The sequence below is a fragment of the Oncorhynchus gorbuscha genome, linkage group LG15 (assembly GCF_021184085.1).
Source record: "Oncorhynchus gorbuscha isolate QuinsamMale2020 ecotype Even-year linkage group LG15, OgorEven_v1.0, whole genome shotgun sequence".
Classification (NCBI taxonomy): Eukaryota; Metazoa; Chordata; class Actinopteri; order Salmoniformes; family Salmonidae; genus Oncorhynchus; species Oncorhynchus gorbuscha.
The window spans coordinates 43,780,349-43,799,912 of record NC_060187.1 but is presented as its reverse complement, the minus strand read 5'-3'; the positions used below and the strand labels follow the sequence as shown (position 1 = coordinate 43,799,912).

General features: G+C 41.9%; 1 protein-coding gene across 1 annotated transcript in view; it reads right to left on the bottom strand.

The window, feature by feature from the left end:
- Nucleotides 1-19,564, bottom strand: part of wdr18 (WD repeat domain 18) — a 102,039-nt gene that overhangs the window by 36,638 nt on the left and 45,837 nt on the right. Inside the window, exons 6-7 of the mRNA XM_046301364.1 lie at nucleotides 15,151-15,215; nucleotides 13,959-14,083 (exon numbers count right to left, since the gene is read on the bottom strand). Of these exons, the coding sequence (XP_046157320.1) occupies nucleotides 13,959-14,083; nucleotides 15,151-15,215 (190 nt within the window). The remainder of the gene's footprint in view (nucleotides 1-13,958; nucleotides 14,084-15,150; nucleotides 15,216-19,564) is intronic.

Genomic DNA, 19,564 nt, shown 5'->3' with positions numbered 1-19,564 from the left:
ACAGCGAAAAAACAGAAAGAACAGCGAAAAAAACGGCGAAAAAAAAGAAAACAGCGAAAGAAAAAACAGCGAAAAAACAGCGAAAGAAAACAGCGAAAAAGAAAACAACGAAGAAAACAGCGAAAAAGAAAGAAAGAAAACAGCGAAGAAAGAAAACAGCGAAGAAAACAGCGAAAGAAAACAGCGAAGAAAAGAAAACAGCGAAGAAAGAAAAACAGCGAAAGAAAACGAAAAAGAAAACAGCGAAAAAGAAAACAGCGAAAAAGAAAGAAAACAGCGAAAAGCAAACGAAGAAAAAAAAGCGAAAAAACAGAAAAAAACAGCGAAGAAGAAAACAGCGAAAAAAACAGCGAAAAAGAAAACAGCGAAAGAAAACAGCGAGCGAAAAAAACGCGAAGAAAACAGCGAAAGAAAAAAACAGCGAAGCGAAAACAGCGAAGAAAGAAAACAGCGAAAAGCAAAACAGCGAAAACAGAAGAAAACAGCGAAAAGAAAACAGCGAAGAAAGAAAAAAACAGCGAAAAGCAGCGAAAGAAAACAGCGAAGAAAACAGAAAGACAGCGAAAAACAGCGAAAGAAAACAGCGAAAAAACAGCGAAAAAACAGCGAAAGAAAACAGCGAAAAACAGCGAAAGAAAACAAATGAAGAAAAAAACAGCGAAAAGAAAACAGCGAAAGAAAACAGCGAAAAAACAGCGAAAAACAGAAAAAAGCAGCGAAAAAAAACAGCGAAAGAAAACAGCGAAAAAAAGCAAGTGAAGACAGCGAAAAAACAGCGAAGAAAAGCAGCGAAAGAAAACAGCGAAAAAACAGCGAAAAAAAAAAAACAGCGAAGAAAGAAAACAGCGAAAGAAAACAGCGAAAAAAACAGCGAAGAAAAAACAGCGAAAAGAAAACAGCGAAGAAAAGAAAAAACAGCGAAAGAAAACAGCGAAAAGAAAACGGCGAAAAGAAAACAGCGAAAAACAGCGAAAAGAAAACAGCGAAAGAAAGAAAAAAACAGCGAAAAAAAGCGAAAAAAAACAGCGAAGAAAGAAAACAGCGAAAAAAACAGCGAAAAAAACAGCGAAAGAAAACAGCGAAGAAAGAAAAAACAGCGAAGAAAACGAAGAAAAAACGAAGAAGAAAAAAGCGAAGAAAACAGCGAAGAAAACAGCGAAAGAAAACAGCGAAGAAAAAAGAAAGAAAGCAGCGAAGAAAAAAACAGCGAAGCAGCGAAGAAAACGGCGAAGAAAACAGCGAAAAGAAAAACAGCGAAAAAACAGCGAAAAGAAAACAGCGAAGAAAAAAACAGCGAAGAAAACAGCGAAAACAGCGAAAGAAAAAAACAGCGAAGAAAACAGCGAAAAAAACGCGAAAGAAAACAGCGAAGAAAACAGCGAAGAAGAAAACGGCAGCGAAAGCGAAAGAAAACAGCGAAAAACAAAACAAAAGAAAAAAAACAGCGAAAGAAAACGGCAAAAAAAAAGAAAACAGCGAAGAAAAAAAACAGCGAAGAAAACAGCGAAAAAGAAAACAGCGAAAGAAAACAGCGAAAAAACAGCGAAAGAAAACAGCGAAGAAAACAGCGAAAGAAAGAAAGAAAACAGCGAAAGAAAACAGCGAAAGAAAACAGCGAAAAAAGAAAGAAAAACAGCGAAGAAAAAAAACAGCGAAAAAGAAAACAGCGAAGAAGAAAACAGCGAAGAAAAAACAGCGAAGAAGAAACGGCGAAGAAAAAACAGCGAAGAAAACAGCGAAGAAAGAAAAACAGCGAAAAAAACAGCGAAGAAAGACGAAGAAAAGAAACAGCGAAAAAGAAACAGCGAAAGAAAAAACAGCGAAGAAAGAAAGAAACAGCGAAGAAGAAAACAGCGAAGAAGAAAAAAAACAGCGAAGAAAACAGCGAAGAAAAGAAAGAAGCGAAAGAAAAAAACAGCGAAAGAAAACAGCGAAGAAAAGAAAAAGAAAAGCAGCGAAAAGAAAACAGCGAAAAAAAAAAGAAAACAGCGAAGAAAGAAAAACAGAAAAAAAAAACAGCGAAGAAAACAGCGAAGAGAAACAGCGAAGAGAGAGAAAAGCGAGAGAAAAGAGCGAGAGAAAACAGCGAAAAGAGAAAACAGCGAAAGAAAGAGAGGCGAGAGAGAGAGAAAACGCGAGAGAGAGAGAGAGAAAAGAGCGAAGAGACGGCGAAAAACAGCGAAGAAAACAGCGAAAGAGAACAGCGAGAGAAAACAGACGAAAGAAGAACAGCGAAGAAAGAGAACAGCGAAGAAGAAGAGACAGCGAGAGAAAGAAAACAGCGAAGAAGACGGCGAGAGAGAGAAAAGCGAGAGAGAGAGAAAAGAAGAACAGCGAAGAAGAGAGACGAAGAAAAGAGAGAGCGAAGAGAGAAAACAGCGAGAGAGAAACAGAGACGGCGAGAGAGAAAAAACAGCGAAGAAAAGAGACAGCGAGAGAAAAGAAAACAGCGAGAGAGAAAGAAAACAGCGAAAGAAAGAACGAGACAGCGAAGAAAGAGACGGCGAGAGAGAGAGAGAGACGGCGAGAGAGAGAGAGAGACGGCGAAGAGAGAGAGAGAGACGGCGAGAGAGAGAGAGAGACGAGAGAGAGAGAGAGACGGCGAGAGAGAGAGAGAGACGAGCGAAGAGAGAGAGAGAGAGAGCGAGAGAGAGAGAGACGGCGAGAGAGAGAGAGACGGCGAGAGAGAGAGAGACGGCGAGAGAGAGAGAGAGACGGCGAGAGAGAGAGAGAGACGGCGAGAGAGAGAGAGACGGCGAGAGAGAGACGAGAGAGAGAGAGACGGCGAGAGAGAGAGAGACGGCGAGAGAGAGAGAGAGAGAGAGAGAGACGGCGAGAGAGAGAGACGGCGAGAGAGAGAGACGGCGAGAGAGAGAGACGGCGAGAGAGAGAGACGGCGAGAGAGGAATGTCAAAAAAAGAAAAGGGGGGAGGAAGAAAAAGAGACAGAAACCATGCAAGCAATCAAGCGATTGAGTGGGTCAGCCAGAGAGAGGAGAACGAGAGAGAATCATATTTGCATAATAAGAGTTTAGGTTAATTGAAAAGTCCTATTTTAATAGTTCTTGTTGGAATGTGAGTGTTTCTCATTTTGAAGGTAAAAAAATCAGTTATGAAATCTTTTTACGTTGCATGTTGGAATTTACAATGCTTGAAGTCCTTTTCAGGAGACTTCAAAAGACTTCCACAGCTGCACCATCGAGAACTGGTTGCGTCACTGCCTGGTATGGCAACTGCTCGGCCTCTGACCGCAAGTAACTACAGAGGGTAGTGAGTATGGCCCAGTACATCACTGGGGCCAAGCTTCCTGTCATCCAGGACCTCCATACCAGGCAGTGTCAGAGGAAGGCCCTAAAACTTGTCAAAGACTCCAATCACCCTAGTCATAGACTGTTCTCTTTGCTACTTTGACTTGGCCATTCTAACACCTGGATATGTTTATTTTTGAACCATTCCATTGTAGATTTTGCTTTATGCTTTGGATCATTGTCTTGTTGGAAGACAAATCTCCGTCCCAGTCTCAGGTCTTTTGCAAACTCCATCAGGTTTTCTTCCAGAATGGTCCTGTATTTGGCTCCATCCATCTTCCCACCAATTTTAACCATCTTCCCTGTCCCTGCTGAAGAAAAGCAGGCCCAAACCATGATGCTGCCACCACCATGTTTGACAGTGGGGATGGTGTGTTCAGGGTGATGAGCTGTGTTGCTTTTACGCCAAACATAACGTTTTGCATTGTTGCCAAAAAGTTCAATTTTGGTTTCATCTGACCAGAGCACCTTCTACCACATGTTTGGTGCGTCTCCCAGGTGGCTTGTGGCAAACTTTAAACAACACTTTTTTTATGGATATCTTTAAGAAATGTCTTTCTTCTTGCCACTCTTCCATAAAGGCCAGATTTGTGCAATATACGACTGATTGTTGTCCTATGGACAGAGTCTCCCACCTCAGCTGTAGATCTCTGCAGTTCATCCAGAGTGATCATGGGCCTCTTGGCTGCATCTCTGATCAGTCTTCTCCTTGTATGAGCTGAAAGTTTAGAGGGACGGCCAGGTCTTGGTAGATTTGCAGTGGTCTGATACTCCTTCCATTTCAATATTATCGCTTGCACAGTGCTTCTTGAGATGTTTAAAGCTTGGGAAATGTTTTTGTATCCAAATCCGGCTTTAAACTTATTCACAACAGTATCTCGGACCTGCCTGGTGTGTTCCTTGTTCTTCATGATGCTCTCTGAGCATTTAACGGACCTCTGAGACTATCACAGTGCAGGTGCATTTATACGGAGACTTGATTACACACAGGTGGATTGTATTTATCATCATTAGTCATTTAGGTCAACATTGGATCATTCAGAGATCCTCACTGAACTTCTGGAGAGAGTTTGCTGCACTGAAAGTAAATGGGCTGAATAATTTTGCACGCCCAATTTTTCAGTTTTTGATTTGTTAAAAAAGTTTGAAATATCCAATAAATGTCGTTCCACTTCATGATTGTGTCCCACTTGTTGTTGATTCTTCACAAAAAATACAGTTTTAGATCTTTATGTTTGAAGCCTGAAATGTGGCAAAAGGTCGCAAAGTTCAAGGGGGCCGAATACTTTCGCAAGGCACTGTACATGTACATATTACCTCGACTAACCGGTGCCCCCGCACATCGACTCTATACCGGTACCCCTTGTATATAGCTTCGCTTGTTATTTTACTGCTGCTGTTTAATTGTTTGTTATTGTTTTTTTTACTTAACACTTATTTTAAAGTATTGTTGGTTAACTTCAGGGTAGGGTCCTTTTTTCTCAATTTCCGCTTGACTAAACTGCCTGTTACTCAGGCCTAGAAGCCAGGATAGGCATATAATTGGTACCATTGGATAGAAAACAATTTGGAGTTTGTAGAAATGTTAAAATATTGTATGATACTATAACACAATAGATATGGTTGGAGAAATTCCAAAGAAAAACCAACCGCCAATAAAAAAAATTGAGAGCCCATGCTTTTACAATGGAAAGTATAGGGGCATATTCCTATGTCTTCCAATAGATGTCAATAGTCTTTGTTCAAGGTTTCAGGCTTGTTTCTTCCAAAACGAGGAAGTAGTATGAGTTTTAGTACTGGGACTCAAGAGTTGGAAATCAGTCTGTGCGCGACGAAAAGGACGCACACCTGCTAATATTGTTTTCCTACTGAACATACTGCTTTCCGGATGAAATATTAGTTCAATGACATTTTAGGGTACCTAAGAATTAAATAGAAACGTGTTTTGACTTGTTTTAACGAAGTTTAGCCGTAGCTTTTTGCATTCCTTTCTCTGCATGTAGAACGAGCGGATTACTCAAATCGAGGGCGCCAACTAAACAGACCTTTTGGGACAAAGAGAAGGATTTTATCTAACAAAATGACACTACATGTTGTAGCTGGGACCCTTTGGATTGCAAATCAGAGGTAGATTTTCAAAAGGTGAATATTACATTTTTATCAAGCCTGTGCAAAAATATGTGGAAACGGGGCTCCGTAACAACAAGGCTGGGATGGTATTCTTCGGCTTGCAAGCATCCCCCTTTTCCTCCAAACATAAGATGGTCATTAAGGCCAAACAGTTCCATTTTGGTTTTGTCAGACCAGAGGACATTTTTCCAAAAAGTACGATCTTTGTCCCCATGTGCAGTTGCAAACCGCAGTCTGGCTTGATGGCGATTTTGGAGCAGTGGCTTCTTCCTTGCTGAGCGGCCTTTCAGGTTATGTCTATATAGGACTGATGTAAATTAGCCAGAAGCTTTTAAAGCCATGACATAATTTTCTGGAATTTTCCAAGCTGTTTAAAGGCACAGTAGTGTAACTTAGTGTATGTAAACTTCTGACCCACTGGAATTGTGATACAATGAATTATAAGTGAAATAATCCGTTTGTAAACAACTGTTGGAAAAATTACTTGCATCATGCATCAAGTAGATGTCCCAACCGACTTGCCAAAACTATAGTTTGTAAACAAGAAATTTATGGAGTGGTTGAAAAACGAGTTTTAATGACTCCAACCTATGTGTATGTAAACTTCTGACTTCAACTGTATCTAGGACTAAATATCAGCAACACAGGTAGCTTCCACAGGGCTGTGAATGAGCTGAGAAACAAAGCAAGGAGAGCATTCTGACATTAAAAGGAACATATTTTAAAATCTAATTAGAATCTGGCTCAAAATGTTCCAATCAGTTATAGAACCAATTGCTCTATATGGCAGCTAAGTATGGGGTCCACTCTCTAATAATGAATTTAGCAAATGGGACAAACATCCAATCGAAATACTGCATGCAGCGTTTTGCAATACTTGTTCTTTGCAACACACTCCAAATAACACATGTAGAGCAGAATTGGGCCAGTACCCCCTCCTTATTGAAATCAACTTTTACAACCATCTAAAAACAAGTGAACCCAAAATATTCCATCACATAGCTCTGCAATATCAAGAGATGAAATAACAGAAGAGTCCCCTCAGCCAGATGGTTGTGAGGCTCAGTTCACTAACCCAAACCAACCCCATAGAGCCTCAAGACATCACTCAGAAAATCTGGCCCAACCAAATCATCACTAAGCAAAAATAAAAATATATCAACTATTGGAAAAACACCACCAAAAAATCTAAGTAAACGTCAATGCTATTTGGCTCTAAACAGTCTGCCACCACCGTGACTGATAGAAAACTGAAGAAAACACTGACTAGGTACAGACTCAGTGAGCAGTCTGGCTATAGAGACCGGTCGTCACAGGCAAACCGGTCTGCCCAGAGAGTACAGGCTGTGCTCACTCTGCTCCGGGGGAGAGGTAGACACAGAGCTGCATTTCCTATTACACTGTGACAAATACTCAGACCTAAGAGAATATTTATTTCCCAAAATTATCATTCAGGATAGAATTTTAAAATATAAAAGACTAAGTAATGTGCAGTTTTGGCAGCCAAATATGTATCCTCCTGCCACAACCTGAGGGACAGCCATTGAAAAGTACAATGTAATGTCAATAATATTTCCCATTTAGTTTTGTCATGTGGCTTCTGTCATGTTGAGGTTAGTTTACTACTATTGCGTTAATGTGTTGTCATTAATATTGTTTTACTGTTAGTCCCACCATTTATGTTTTATGTATACTTTGACAACGTAAGTCATTAAACTTGCCATGTCAATAAAGTCTATTGAATTGAGTGTGAGGGAGCGAGAGCAGGAGGGAGGGAACAGACCCACCTGTACATTAATGCGGGGATTGGGCCAATAAAAACAACAGGTTGCTGTTCATTTATCAGCACAAAAATACAATCCACAAAGTCTAACAAACCAGATATATTATGAATAATAAAGGTCGGTGGGGGGAGGGGAAGACAAGGGCAACATTGTGCTAATAAGGACTGCGATAAACCTGCGTAAATACGAAGTAGATTTGCTCTCCTCCTGCCTTAGTCCCTCCCATCAACATTATGTTGACGCATATATTATGCACATCAGCACTCGTGGTAACCAGAGTATATCAGTGCAATCCCAATCAACAGGTTTTTAATGTGGTTCCAGGGAGATTGGGCAATTTTTCCTTTTCAAGCGACAACCCATGGAGGAAGAACGGGGAAAAGGAAGCAAGTGAGCTACATGAGACTTACCTGTATTTCACAACATCTAAGCATTGGGGACCATTTAAAATGTAGTTTGTGTATGGGGTAACTGAGGAGAGTATATTTATTCCTTGTTGTGGTAATAAGGGCTGGCTAATTATCTCCCACTCAATTACAGATATCGATCCCCGGGACTTGGCTCCCACTTGGAATTACACTAATGGTCCTGGCCCCTCCTACACACGCTCATAAATTATGCCTGTTGCCAAGCAGGGTCACGGAAGCAGGGGCGCAGCGACACGGGGAGGGGAGTGCGCAGCTCGAGCCCTGCCAAAACACTGCAGATACTCTGACGTGCATAATATCCAATCGATGCCCTAGGCGGAAACCATACAATTAGGGTCCGGGCGATTATGGAGATAATCTTACCAATTATCATGAAAGCAATATGGAGATTGGATTGTGTGTTGCACTTGCTTTAGGTCAAATCCCTGTGGTAGCGCATTCACTTGAAACCATTTGCTCAAGTTTAGAGTACTATGAAATGTGACGCGGGTTAAAAGATTAGGCACCCGAGAACAGTGTTTGGATTGTGTGCATTTTTTTGGCACGTGTGAGCAGAGGAAATATCTCTGAATGATTGCATCCAATGATATGAATGTCAAGCACATTGAAATATACAACATTTGGGCCATGCACTAGCTCCATACACTAGCCAAGCAAGTCTGCAGCCACCAAACTAAACAAAGAAAATCCTGATGGGATGATATCAGAATTTCATAGACCAATTTATCCTGCCATTTAAGGTTCACAGAGAGGATATTCAGCCACTCTTGGGAACAATGGAAGGTGATTGAAGAAAATGCTCCTTTATTATTAAAACCAATGCATTTTGGCGTGTTGCCTTCTTCAAAACCCTGTTTTGTTTGTCCATTGTACTCAAGAGTGGCTAAATCTGGCCTCCCGAGTGGCGCAGCGGTCTAAGGCACTGCATCGCAGTGTTGCACTTTGTGACATCGGCTGATGTAAAAGGGCCTTTATAAATACATTTGATGGATTGATTACGCTGTCACTACAGCCTGGGGTTCAATTCCAGGCTATGTCAATAGAGGCCGTGACCGGGAGTCCCATAGGTCGGTGCACAATTTGCTCAGCGTCGTCCGGGATGGGGGAGGGTTTGACCTGGGGGCGAATTACTTGGCTCATCTTAACTCTAGCGATTCCTTGTGGCGTGCCGGGTGCCTGCAGGCTGACTTCAGCCGTCAGTTGAACAGTGTTTCCTCTGACATTGGTGCAGCTGGCTTCTGGGTTAAGCGAGCGGGTGTTAAGGGAGGTTTGTCCATTTCACCGCCCAGGAAACATGTTCAGTAACATGATTTTAACTCTTTGGTTAAAAGAGACACTGAGTTTCCTGATACAAACCATGCAGTAAGATAATAATTCCTTTCATAACCATCTAAACTTGTGCCAATTAACTTTGGGGTGTCCTCATTGTAATGCCAGGTCAGTATCATATGCTTGCTGAGTTAGTGGTTCAGGGCAGTCTACACTGCCAGACAATTACTTCGACACAAGGCTCTTGTCCACTTCCATGCGGGATCTCCCACTCTGGCACAAACTTGAGGTGCCACTCTCAATCACTCTTTAAGCGGCATGTAACAAGAGCTGAGAAGGAAAGTGCAGAAGATTATGCCAAAGCCGTCTGTGGGAAAGTGGCAGGAGGATGTGAGAAGAGTACAGCTCCGATTTCTTCTACAGGTCCTTGGCCCGAAAGACCTTGTTAATGCACACTAGCAGTCACTAGTTTTCTATACTAGAGCTGTTGTTGAGCAGTTGAGGTAGATCCTAATCTCTTTGGCATCTGATCTGGAGCTCCAGAATGCTTTCTATAAGTTTTCAAGTAAACAGCACATAACTTGAGGCAATTTGTTTGGACTGCCATGAGTAAAGGATATCACTCTCTTGGCGTTGTTAACACCGATGTCTCGTGATAGGCACGTTGTTGCTGTGCTCTTCACCTTTCAGCAGCCGTCGTTGCTGTGCTCTTCACCTTTCAGCAGCAGTCGTTCTTTATAACTGCAAAGTGACATTTGCTGCAGCGGTGCCAACAATTTGTAGTCTGTCCCTCCCCAAAAAGGTTCAAACATTGTGAGGAACGTGTGACTCATACAATTACTCAGTGTTGATGACAAAATATTGTCAAAGAGCTTCCAAACAGACCCAAAACTCAGTTGGCTACCATAATGGACCAAGAACAAGATAAAAATATTTTGTTGATACAATGCAAATCGTAACATTGGTGGGCTATTCTTGTCCATTCCCTTGAGGTCTTCAAGTCTGCCCGGTTCACCACTCTTCCAGCCCACTCCTTCCTTGATCAATGGTGGTTGCAGAAGGAATAATAGATATTAGTCGAGACAACAGCAGGCCAGTAATACTGAGCTCACAGAGACACTAAGGATTAGTGAAGTTGGCAGTTTAATCCACACAGGAGGAGCAGTGCAGACAGCAGTGGGGGGGGGGTGGTCGTTTGAAGTCTAAATACTGTCTCAATCAGCGGTTCGCCTCAGACGCATAGCAACAGACTTTGGATTAAGTTAATTACGATGCAGAGAATGCCAGTCACGATCACCTGTCTGTCTGTGGTGGTGAGGGCGACGATGGTAGTGGGGTGTGTGCATGTGCGCGTGCTACGTAAGTTCCCTTATTATTCATGAGATGTGAACAAAAAATATTCATGAGTCAGATTTCTAGGCCAAGTCCAACATGGAGAGACCCTTCGCCTCAAGATTACGTTCTGATTGAACATTTATGTACAGGGTTAAGAACCTAGGAAGTAAGTAAGTAATTATCTCTCAAGTAGATTAATGATTTTTATCGCCTTGCTTACAAATAGGTCTAAACATTTGGCCTTTTCCTTATTTCCCCTGCTAGGTATGATGTAAATCACTTTAAAGATACCATACAGCGCTCTGTCTCAGCCAGGAGATTATAAAGAGCACGCAATGGTAGCCTACATCCTGTCCTCTGACCACTCATACAGAGTCTATCTTTTCCACCCAATGGTGCCACCACCAGACTAAAACTTTTATCGGGGACTGGTATGATCTCTCGAATAAGCCAAATGCTAAATAACTTCAACGGAAGTTAGTTTTATGGACATTGACCATACACCTAATTTCCAAAGCCACCATTCCATAAACTTTCGGTCGCTTGTGAGCAGCTCAGATTTTCCGCCACTACTCGTCTGATTTGTGCCGGTCGAGCTGCGGAGCTTAGTGAAGATGGATAGTATGAGGGAGAGCGACGGGCCTGTGAAAGGTTTTTCTAATTGCCTTCAGGATCACGCATGCCTTCAGAGAGGGCCAATAACCGCCTTTGCTCTCCCGGAACAGAGTTGGTGAAACCGGGCTAGAGCTCGAGAGATTTACAGTGGATGTGGAGGCCGGGACCTTCTGACAACTCAATTACAGGCTGAACTCACCCTCTACGCTGGCCCTTGTGGAAGACTAGATGGGGGGTAGGAAAATGACTGGAGACAGGTTGAGAGCCTCAGATATAATACAGCCCTTGGAGCATAGACACAGTCAGGGGAGACACAGCGTTGACATCCATCAATACATTTGGGCTAGGCAGTTGTGTTCACAGTTGACTGGTGCAAGTGTATATTACGGTCTGTTTATTTACTGCACGCAGATAGACCGTAATCTAAAGTGTGTGGTTTTCTTTCTTGTTTTGCTACTGGGTTGTTGAATGGTCAAATTATTGTCACAATCAGATTGTCATTAAAGATCATTTTCAATATCTAATTGTAATATTTCATCACGGAGTGAAATGACTGAAGAACCGCATAACAAATGACAGAAAATAAAAAAGGGTTGTTTAACTTTGTCATCTAAATTATGGCTTCGCCATTGATCAGTGTTGGACCGACACTGCCAAAGACAGACCACAACAACAAAAATATCTGTCCATTATAATCTTAGTGGTAAATCTTTGAAGCTACATATATTGATAACAATGTAAGCTTACTACTACTTAGAAGTCATTGTTTTGTCTTCATATTAATTCAACTGGGGGGACAGTGTGAAGCACATAAGCACTGCATTATTGCTTAACAAATTGAACACCCTCACAACAACGGCGGGCTAAAGCCCAATTCATCACCCTGATTCTCACATTCCAATACATGCCTGCTGCTTCTTGACTTGACATATTGCTTGAAGAGCTTTTCAGTGAAGAATGGACTACCTGAAAATAGGCCACTGAGAGAGGGGTTTTCAGAAGGCCCAATAATGTCAGCGGCAGAGCAGTGTTGATCAGCTCGGAGGCTTTGCAGATGGCGGTCAGCAGTGGGGTGTGTGCATTTCCGGCTGTGCGTGCAAAATGTGAGTTGTGGTGTGTGTAATAAATAAACCCTGTGAAGTAAACCGTTGGTCAAGACACAGTATGACCCTCTCAGCCTTCTCCCCAGAAAGTCAGATGACTGCAGAGTAAGCGCGGGCAGTATACCGTATACTGGGGTATTTGGAAATAGCCACGGGATGGTTTTTCAATAACATTAATACCATTGAAACTGTTTCTTTTAAGTTATTTAATAAATGTGAAATTTTGTAGCTACTTTATGTAAATACGTTAGGAGATAAAGATACAGTTCTTCATTTTATCAGTCACATCATTTTTTTAAAATGAAGCTTACCAGTAGTCCCCAGTCACATGGTGTTTATTTACACACAACTACTAGACAGGAGCCTTGAGTCACTCATTAGGTGCCGCACACGCCAGGTGATCTAGTTACAATATGGAATTCACAACTAAATGTTTGCCAGCTCGATATCTAATAACTATTAAGTCTAAAATGTGCTAAACGCTCTGCAGTTGGCTTGCTAATTTAGTAGCTAGTTAGCTATGTTACCGAATATCCCAATATGGCACAAGGTTAGTATGAAGGTATGCCAATCTGGATACTGCCCAAGCCTACTTCTGAGGCCTTATAATGACCCCATACAAACTCGACAGGGGTAAACAACACCAAGCTCGAACACTGAAAACAAGATTGCAGTGACCCAAAAGGTCTGGCAAGGCCACGGTGTGATGCTTACTTCTCCCACAGCCAGAAGACATTTCAATACAAGTGCCGTTGAACATCATTACATCCTCCATCCAGCCAAAACTGATAGACAGCTAACCAGTCACAGTGGCTGAATAAACAACAGAAACATCCTATTAAAAACAAAATGAGTTCGCAACCTGCCCAGTGACGCAAATCAAATCCCAGTTCTCGAAAAGCACTTAACGAAAGGGACTCTACCGTTGCACTGAGTGAGTGGGTGCTGTGGCCCATAGAAAAGGTGACAGATGCCTCAATGTGATAGGAACAACTCTATTTTGAGAGCTCAGCTCTCTCATGAGTTATTAACTCCATCTTACATATCATGAACCGATAATTATATTTTCAGAAGATGATCAATGATACTACTTGCATTGGCACTTTCTAACGCAGCAATTATATTTTCAATATGTTAGTTATTATTCTTTATATAACATATTCTCTTCACACTTCTAACTATGAGCTGCCTTGGATATGTACACTGAGTATACCAAACATTAGGAACACCTTCCTGATATTGAGTTGCGGGGGGCGCAGTTCTTGACACACTCAAACCGGTGCTCTGGCACCTACGACCATACCCCGTTCAAAGGCACTTCCAGTAAATATTCTGGCCCATTCACCCTCTGAATAGCACATAAACAATCCACGTCTCAGCTGTCTCAGGGCTTAAAAATCCTTCTTCAACCTGTCTCCCACCCCTTCATTTACACGTATTTAAGTGGAATTAACAAGTGACATCAATAAGGGATCACAACTTTCACCTGGATTCACCTGGTCAGTCTACATCATGGAAAGAGGTCTTATTGTTGTGTACACTCAGTGTATATCTGACACACAAACTAACATATAGAGCAAAGGTAGATAAACGCATAAGCTTGCCTTTACAGACCAACCTAAGTTGAACCGAACGCCCAGCGCAAGACGGGCATTACGTTTGCCATCTGCTGTTAACTCCCAGTCAACTGATGACTTCACAGGAAACAACAGTAACAAGAGAACAAACACAATTGCACCTGGAGTACACTACAGACGTAAAGGCATGCATGTCAAACCATACACTCCATGACCTCAAAAGGAAGGACAAGCGTGGAAGGGTTTTCTAACACGTTCGGTCCGGAGGCAGGATGATGTATGACTCGGGGCGTCCTGGGAGAAATCAATGTCTCAGCGACGCATTTGCTATGCCAGTGGCTGAACTGAAGAGATGGGTTTGGGCCACTGAGGTGAGACTTTGGTTAGGTGAGGCGGTCATTCAAGCTCACCTTTGTGGTTGATGCTGCGGACGCTCTGCTTGCTCTGGATGTCCCACAGTCGTATGGTCTCATCGTGGGAGCCCGAGAGGAGGAGAGTGCCATCCATAGAGACAGACAGACATGTCACTAGGTTCCTGTGGAGGGATGAGTGCAAAGGGAGATCACCACCTGGCTGATAAAATAGGGTTCTCAGAACATCAAATGTTTGGGGATCAACATTGATATCTCAGCCTTTCCTTTATTACCTAAGTAAATAACGGAAGCAATCGCGTCACACATCTCAATTTCAGAAATTAAATTATATCAGATTCCATTTTTTCTTTCTCAAGTTCTAAACTAAATTGTTCTCCTAATTTCTTCAATGCCATCATCAGTTTCCTTACAAAATCACAAGAGTACATATTCATGCTTCTCCAGTCACATCACAAGGGAGGCCAAAAGTCATTGTTAAAAATAAACCACTTTCCTTACTAAGCCCGTTTACTTACAGCAGAGTTTCAACATTGTTATCGTGCTTGTTTCTGTGCACACGTTACAGGCAACCTAATTACCATATATGTGCCTTCCAGGAATGGTAACAGCAACATTTTCAGTACCAAACGAGTCAAGGGGGAAAAAATTCAGATAGTGTACGCTCCTTCCGCCCCCTGCTCTGCAGCTACAAAAAGCCACTCGAGTCTTCTAGTCTGGTTCTGCACACCCACTGTGTGCCTGTCCAATCAGTATGGTGGTGGCATGCACCTTGGCAGTCTCGGATACCATACGGTGAGAGAGATTAGGACGCCTGAACTTCTACTGGGACCTGGTTCGGCACAAAGAGATTCCACAAGGATATCGTGGGGTATTAAAGCCACATGAAGCAACCCGTCAGTCACCACACAGCTGTAACAGCATCAAAGCCCCTCATCCTGAACCATCCCTCTCTCCACCCCCCCACCACACCCCGTTCAAAAGGAACTTACATTTTTCTGTCTTGCCCATTCCCGCTGAATGGCACACATACACAATCCATGTCAAGGCTTAAAAATCATTCTTTAACCTGTCTCCTCCCCTTCATCTACACTGATTGGAGTGACATCAATAAGGGATCATAGCGTTCAGCTGGTTTCACCTGGTCAGTCGGTCATGTAAAGAGCAGGTGTTCCTAATGTTTTCTACACTCAGTGTATATTACATAGACCAGACCTTGAAGGCAGCCCACCTGTGTCCTTTAAAAACCTGGTTGCCCTCGTTGTCCGACTGGAACGTCTTATCCCGACTTAAGCTCTGCAGATCAGAAGAAGAAAAACGTTAAAAGTTGATCAGAGTAAGCAATCCTCAAGAGTTTTTTTTTTTAAATACCCAGAGATAATGAGCTTGTGTCTCTGGTACACTTACATCGGTATGTGAGAATGCTGTTCATTGACTACAGCACGGCGTTCAATACCATAGTGCCCTCCAATCATTAAGCTAAGGACCCTGGGACTAAACACCTCCCTCTGCAACTTGTGGTAGCTGAATCAGAATTAGTTAGGTAACATTGATAAATAATATGTTTTAATTGTATATATAATTACACATTGTGTATCTATTATTACGTGTTTTACTTTTCTATTATTTCTCAATTTTCTTTCTCTGCATTGTTGGCAAGTAAGTAAGAATTTCACTGTTAGTCCACATCGGTTGTTTATAAACCATGTGACAAATACAATAAAAGAGTAATATGTCTCCCATCTGTTAGGTTGGCTGGATATTTCTGGCACTCGTCAACCTCTAAATGGTTTGATTGATTTACTTAATTGCATTAATTAGGGATGTGGTTGCGTCAGACATGCAAGGGAGGGAGGACGCCACTGGATTCTACTATGACAGACTAATCATTAGATCACGTCTATACGGCCGGTCTTGAGAGTACTCAATTAAACATGAAAAGTGGACTCGAAAAGGGATTTAGTTGAAGCCGTGGCTATTAATTCTATCGATGTGTGCACAAGCCTGGCTTTGGCTGGAGACTCAGCTGTACAAATGGCCAGATGACTGAAATGCAAATCATTAAGGGAAGGTTTGAGGGAAGCATCATGTCTCATTTCACACCACTACATTAACTAAAATGTTGGAGGTGGAGTGAAAACTAATTCACCACGATGAAAGACAGATTCTTTTTCGTCTAACATTAGCCTGTTAAACTGTTCAAATCAAGTGCTTAAATCAGTGAGGGATGTTCGGAACCATAGCAAGAAAATTGTATTTACTATGGCAAAAACCTCTTGGCAGGATTACATTTCTAAACCTTCACACTGAAGAAAAAGGAAACGGCTAGCTGCTGCCTCGCGTGAGGAAGGGAACTGTCTGATTTTCTGTCTGGCTCTTTATCCAAATGTGAAAATTCTGGGCTCACGGTCTCCTCTCCTGCTGAACAATTTAAACAAGGGAAACGAAACAGCACAACAAACGCAGCGCTCTCGGAACGCAACGCTCATATCCCCACTGGCAGAGTTAATGCCCGCCATGCATTGAAACACTCATCGCATAGAAACTTCTGCCCAGCTACGGTACGAAATCCCCTTTATTAAACAAACAATGATCCACAGGCACATTCAGAGTTAAGCTGTTTAGGAAATGAATAACTCTCCCCAAATCGGGTAAACAGCACAATTAGAGGAGCAGAAAGACACATGCTAGCAGAGAGTTAATGCCATTTAGATGCTGACTGTAGAGATGGCAGAGTTCCGATATTATACTCAGAATTTTTAAAAGATGAATCATGAGATTGAAATTAAAATGTGGTTGTTGCTATAGGGAAATTATGGTTAACTTATGGGTTTGATACAAGGTCCAAATACAGTATACAGGTAGCTTCAATACAAAGGGATCTCACTCTGTGTTAAAAATAAACCACAATATGTTCAGATATGCAGCAACCCTATTGAATTCTAACAAATGTAAAAATGAATACATACATTTCAAAAATATAAAACATTTGTAATGGAAGCCAGTTGGCCCAAAGCAACACAATATCCATAGTCTCAATCACAACGAGGACAAATGAGTAACAGATTATCTGCAATCCCTTTAGTATGAATGACAGAGAATGCAGCATAATGAGACTGATCATTATACTTTGATAGCTAGGGGGAAGCCAGAGGGAAGAGGAAATGATGCAGGATTAAAAAGCTGTGACTTCACTCAGCAGCAAGTTCTAGCATCTATGGAGGAACAATGCAACAATGCAAGGCTTGGCAAAATATTGTTTAATCAAAAACCTGTTCCTCTCTTTAAAACAGAATATAATCATTATTAGTTGTACTCAAATCCAGGGCTATAAAAGCTTTTTTCTCTCCAATTATCTTAATTAACCAATTGATCTTTAAAATGATATGCCTAAATAATTGAGCGTCTAAAGACTGTGGATGGAAGTCAAAAAGGCGTACGAGTCAATGGGGCAGTGGCAGCTTGGCTTTGAAAATCTTTGTAAGGCAAGCATTAAAGATCAAAAATCAAATAAAATACATGAGGAAAGTTAGCACATTAATAACCTATGAGTCCAGATTCAGGACCAAGGTGAAAGGGGTCGGTAGGCATTAATAATACGCTGAGAAACTTGGTTATCCAAACCGGGTCTTGACTTGTTGCAATTATTGAGAAAATTCCCCAGGTATTGTCAGTACACATGAAACACACTTCAATATGAATAAATGAAATGATAAGCTCCCTCAGAAATGTTTTATCTTTCAAATCAATTACTATTTTATAACAGTCATTCTTCCTGAGGTCAAGTCACTTCACTACAACATTCAAAGCAATTATTGCGATACTCTCATGTCAAAAAGCGAACATAAAAGGGTTGCAGAATCCCCTGACCAATAGTAGAATGATAGACACAGTAATCTGTACCGCAGACAAACATCTCTAAAAACAATTATAACAACTAAAAGGACCAGTCTATATGACCGTTTCTGTTAATAATCTCATGTAATCATTGTGCCACCAATAGATCCCTCTGTCCCTTACTGACTTAACATTCACGTTTCCATTAGATGTTAGAACATTGCTGCAGGGACTTCCATTCAGCCACAAGAGCATTAATGAGGTCGGGGACAGATGTTGGGCAATTAGGCCTGGCTCGCAGTAAGCATTCCAATTCACCCCAAAGCTGTTCGATGGGGTTGAGGTCAGGGCAAGTTCTTCCACACCGATCTTGACAAACCATTTCTGTGTGGACCTCGCTTTGTGGACGGGAGCATTTTCATGCAGAAACAAGAAAGGGCCTTCCCCAAACTGTTGCCACAAAGTTTGAAGCACAGAATCGGCTAGAATGGCATTGTATGCTGTAGCATTAAGATTTCCCTTCACTGGATCTAAGGGGCCTTGCCTGAACCATGAAAAACAGCCGCATACCTCCAACAAACTTTACAGTTGGCACTATGCATTGGGGCAGGTGGCGTTCTCCTGGAATCCGCCAAACCCAGATTAGTCCGTTGAACTGCTAGATGAAGCATAATTCACCACTCCAGAGAGCGCGTTTCCACTGTTCCAGAGTCCAATGGCGGAGAGCTTTACACCAATCCAGCCGTCGCTTGGCATTGCACATGGTGATCTTAGGCTTGCACTAATTTGAAGGGGTGTCCACATACTTGTGTATATATAGTGTATCTGTTATCCATCTGCAGCCATCCATCTGCAGCACTCTTTCACAGATGCAGACTTTTCTCCACTCAAACCTGATGCCTCTGGGATATCACTTATTTGGCCATACATGCAAGAGCCACCCACAACATATCCAGGGGGGCTGATGGATTTTGGGAGAGGCTTTCACAATTAAAACCAAAAGAGACATCGAGTAAGGAGGTTGAAAAACCGAAATGTGAGTTTAATTATGGATACATAAATGGAGCAGTGAGCAATCTGCCTTTACTCAGACAGTGATTCTCATGCCATGGAAGTAAGCATTGTGAAGCACTCCATCTGAACTTACTTCAGGAGAGAGAGCAAGAGAAAGGCAGGATTTGTCTATCATGGGGGGTGATTGCTAAGGGCAATGCACAGCGAGTGACTCGCACCCAGTTTTGTGCGACTGCAAGAGCCAGGATAAGGGAAATTAGGTTTTAAATAGAAGTGGGGTAGTCTAACAAGGGGAGGGGGATCCTTTCTTGTGCTAAAATGTGCACATTCATTTCTGTCATGTTTAATTGAGTCTTTTATACAAGTTTCTTTGTGGTACCTGACATGAAACTCATGACAAGTAGAAAGGAGGAGAGGACAAAGCTTGAAACTCAAATTGAACCATATCCATTAATGTCTTCTCTGATCTAGTTGGTTATGACAGTTGCAGAAAATATTTGGATTAATTCTCTGCAGCTCAACAAATACATTTTTCTGCATTGAAATGTGACTTTAAAGGGGCAAAAAATGAGCCTATTCTGCAAACAAACCATCAATCATGGCAAATACAGAAGTCCATCTTGTGTTTAAGCCGAGGAAGACACGGGAAGCTCTTGATTAGCACGTTGCAATAAGACTAGATTCAGTTAGCCAGAAGGGCTGGCAGACATAGCTCTGAACCTGACGTGTCACCTTTTCTCCTTGAAAGAGAGCAGTCAGAAAGAATCCCACTAGACAAGACTGATGGGAATGTA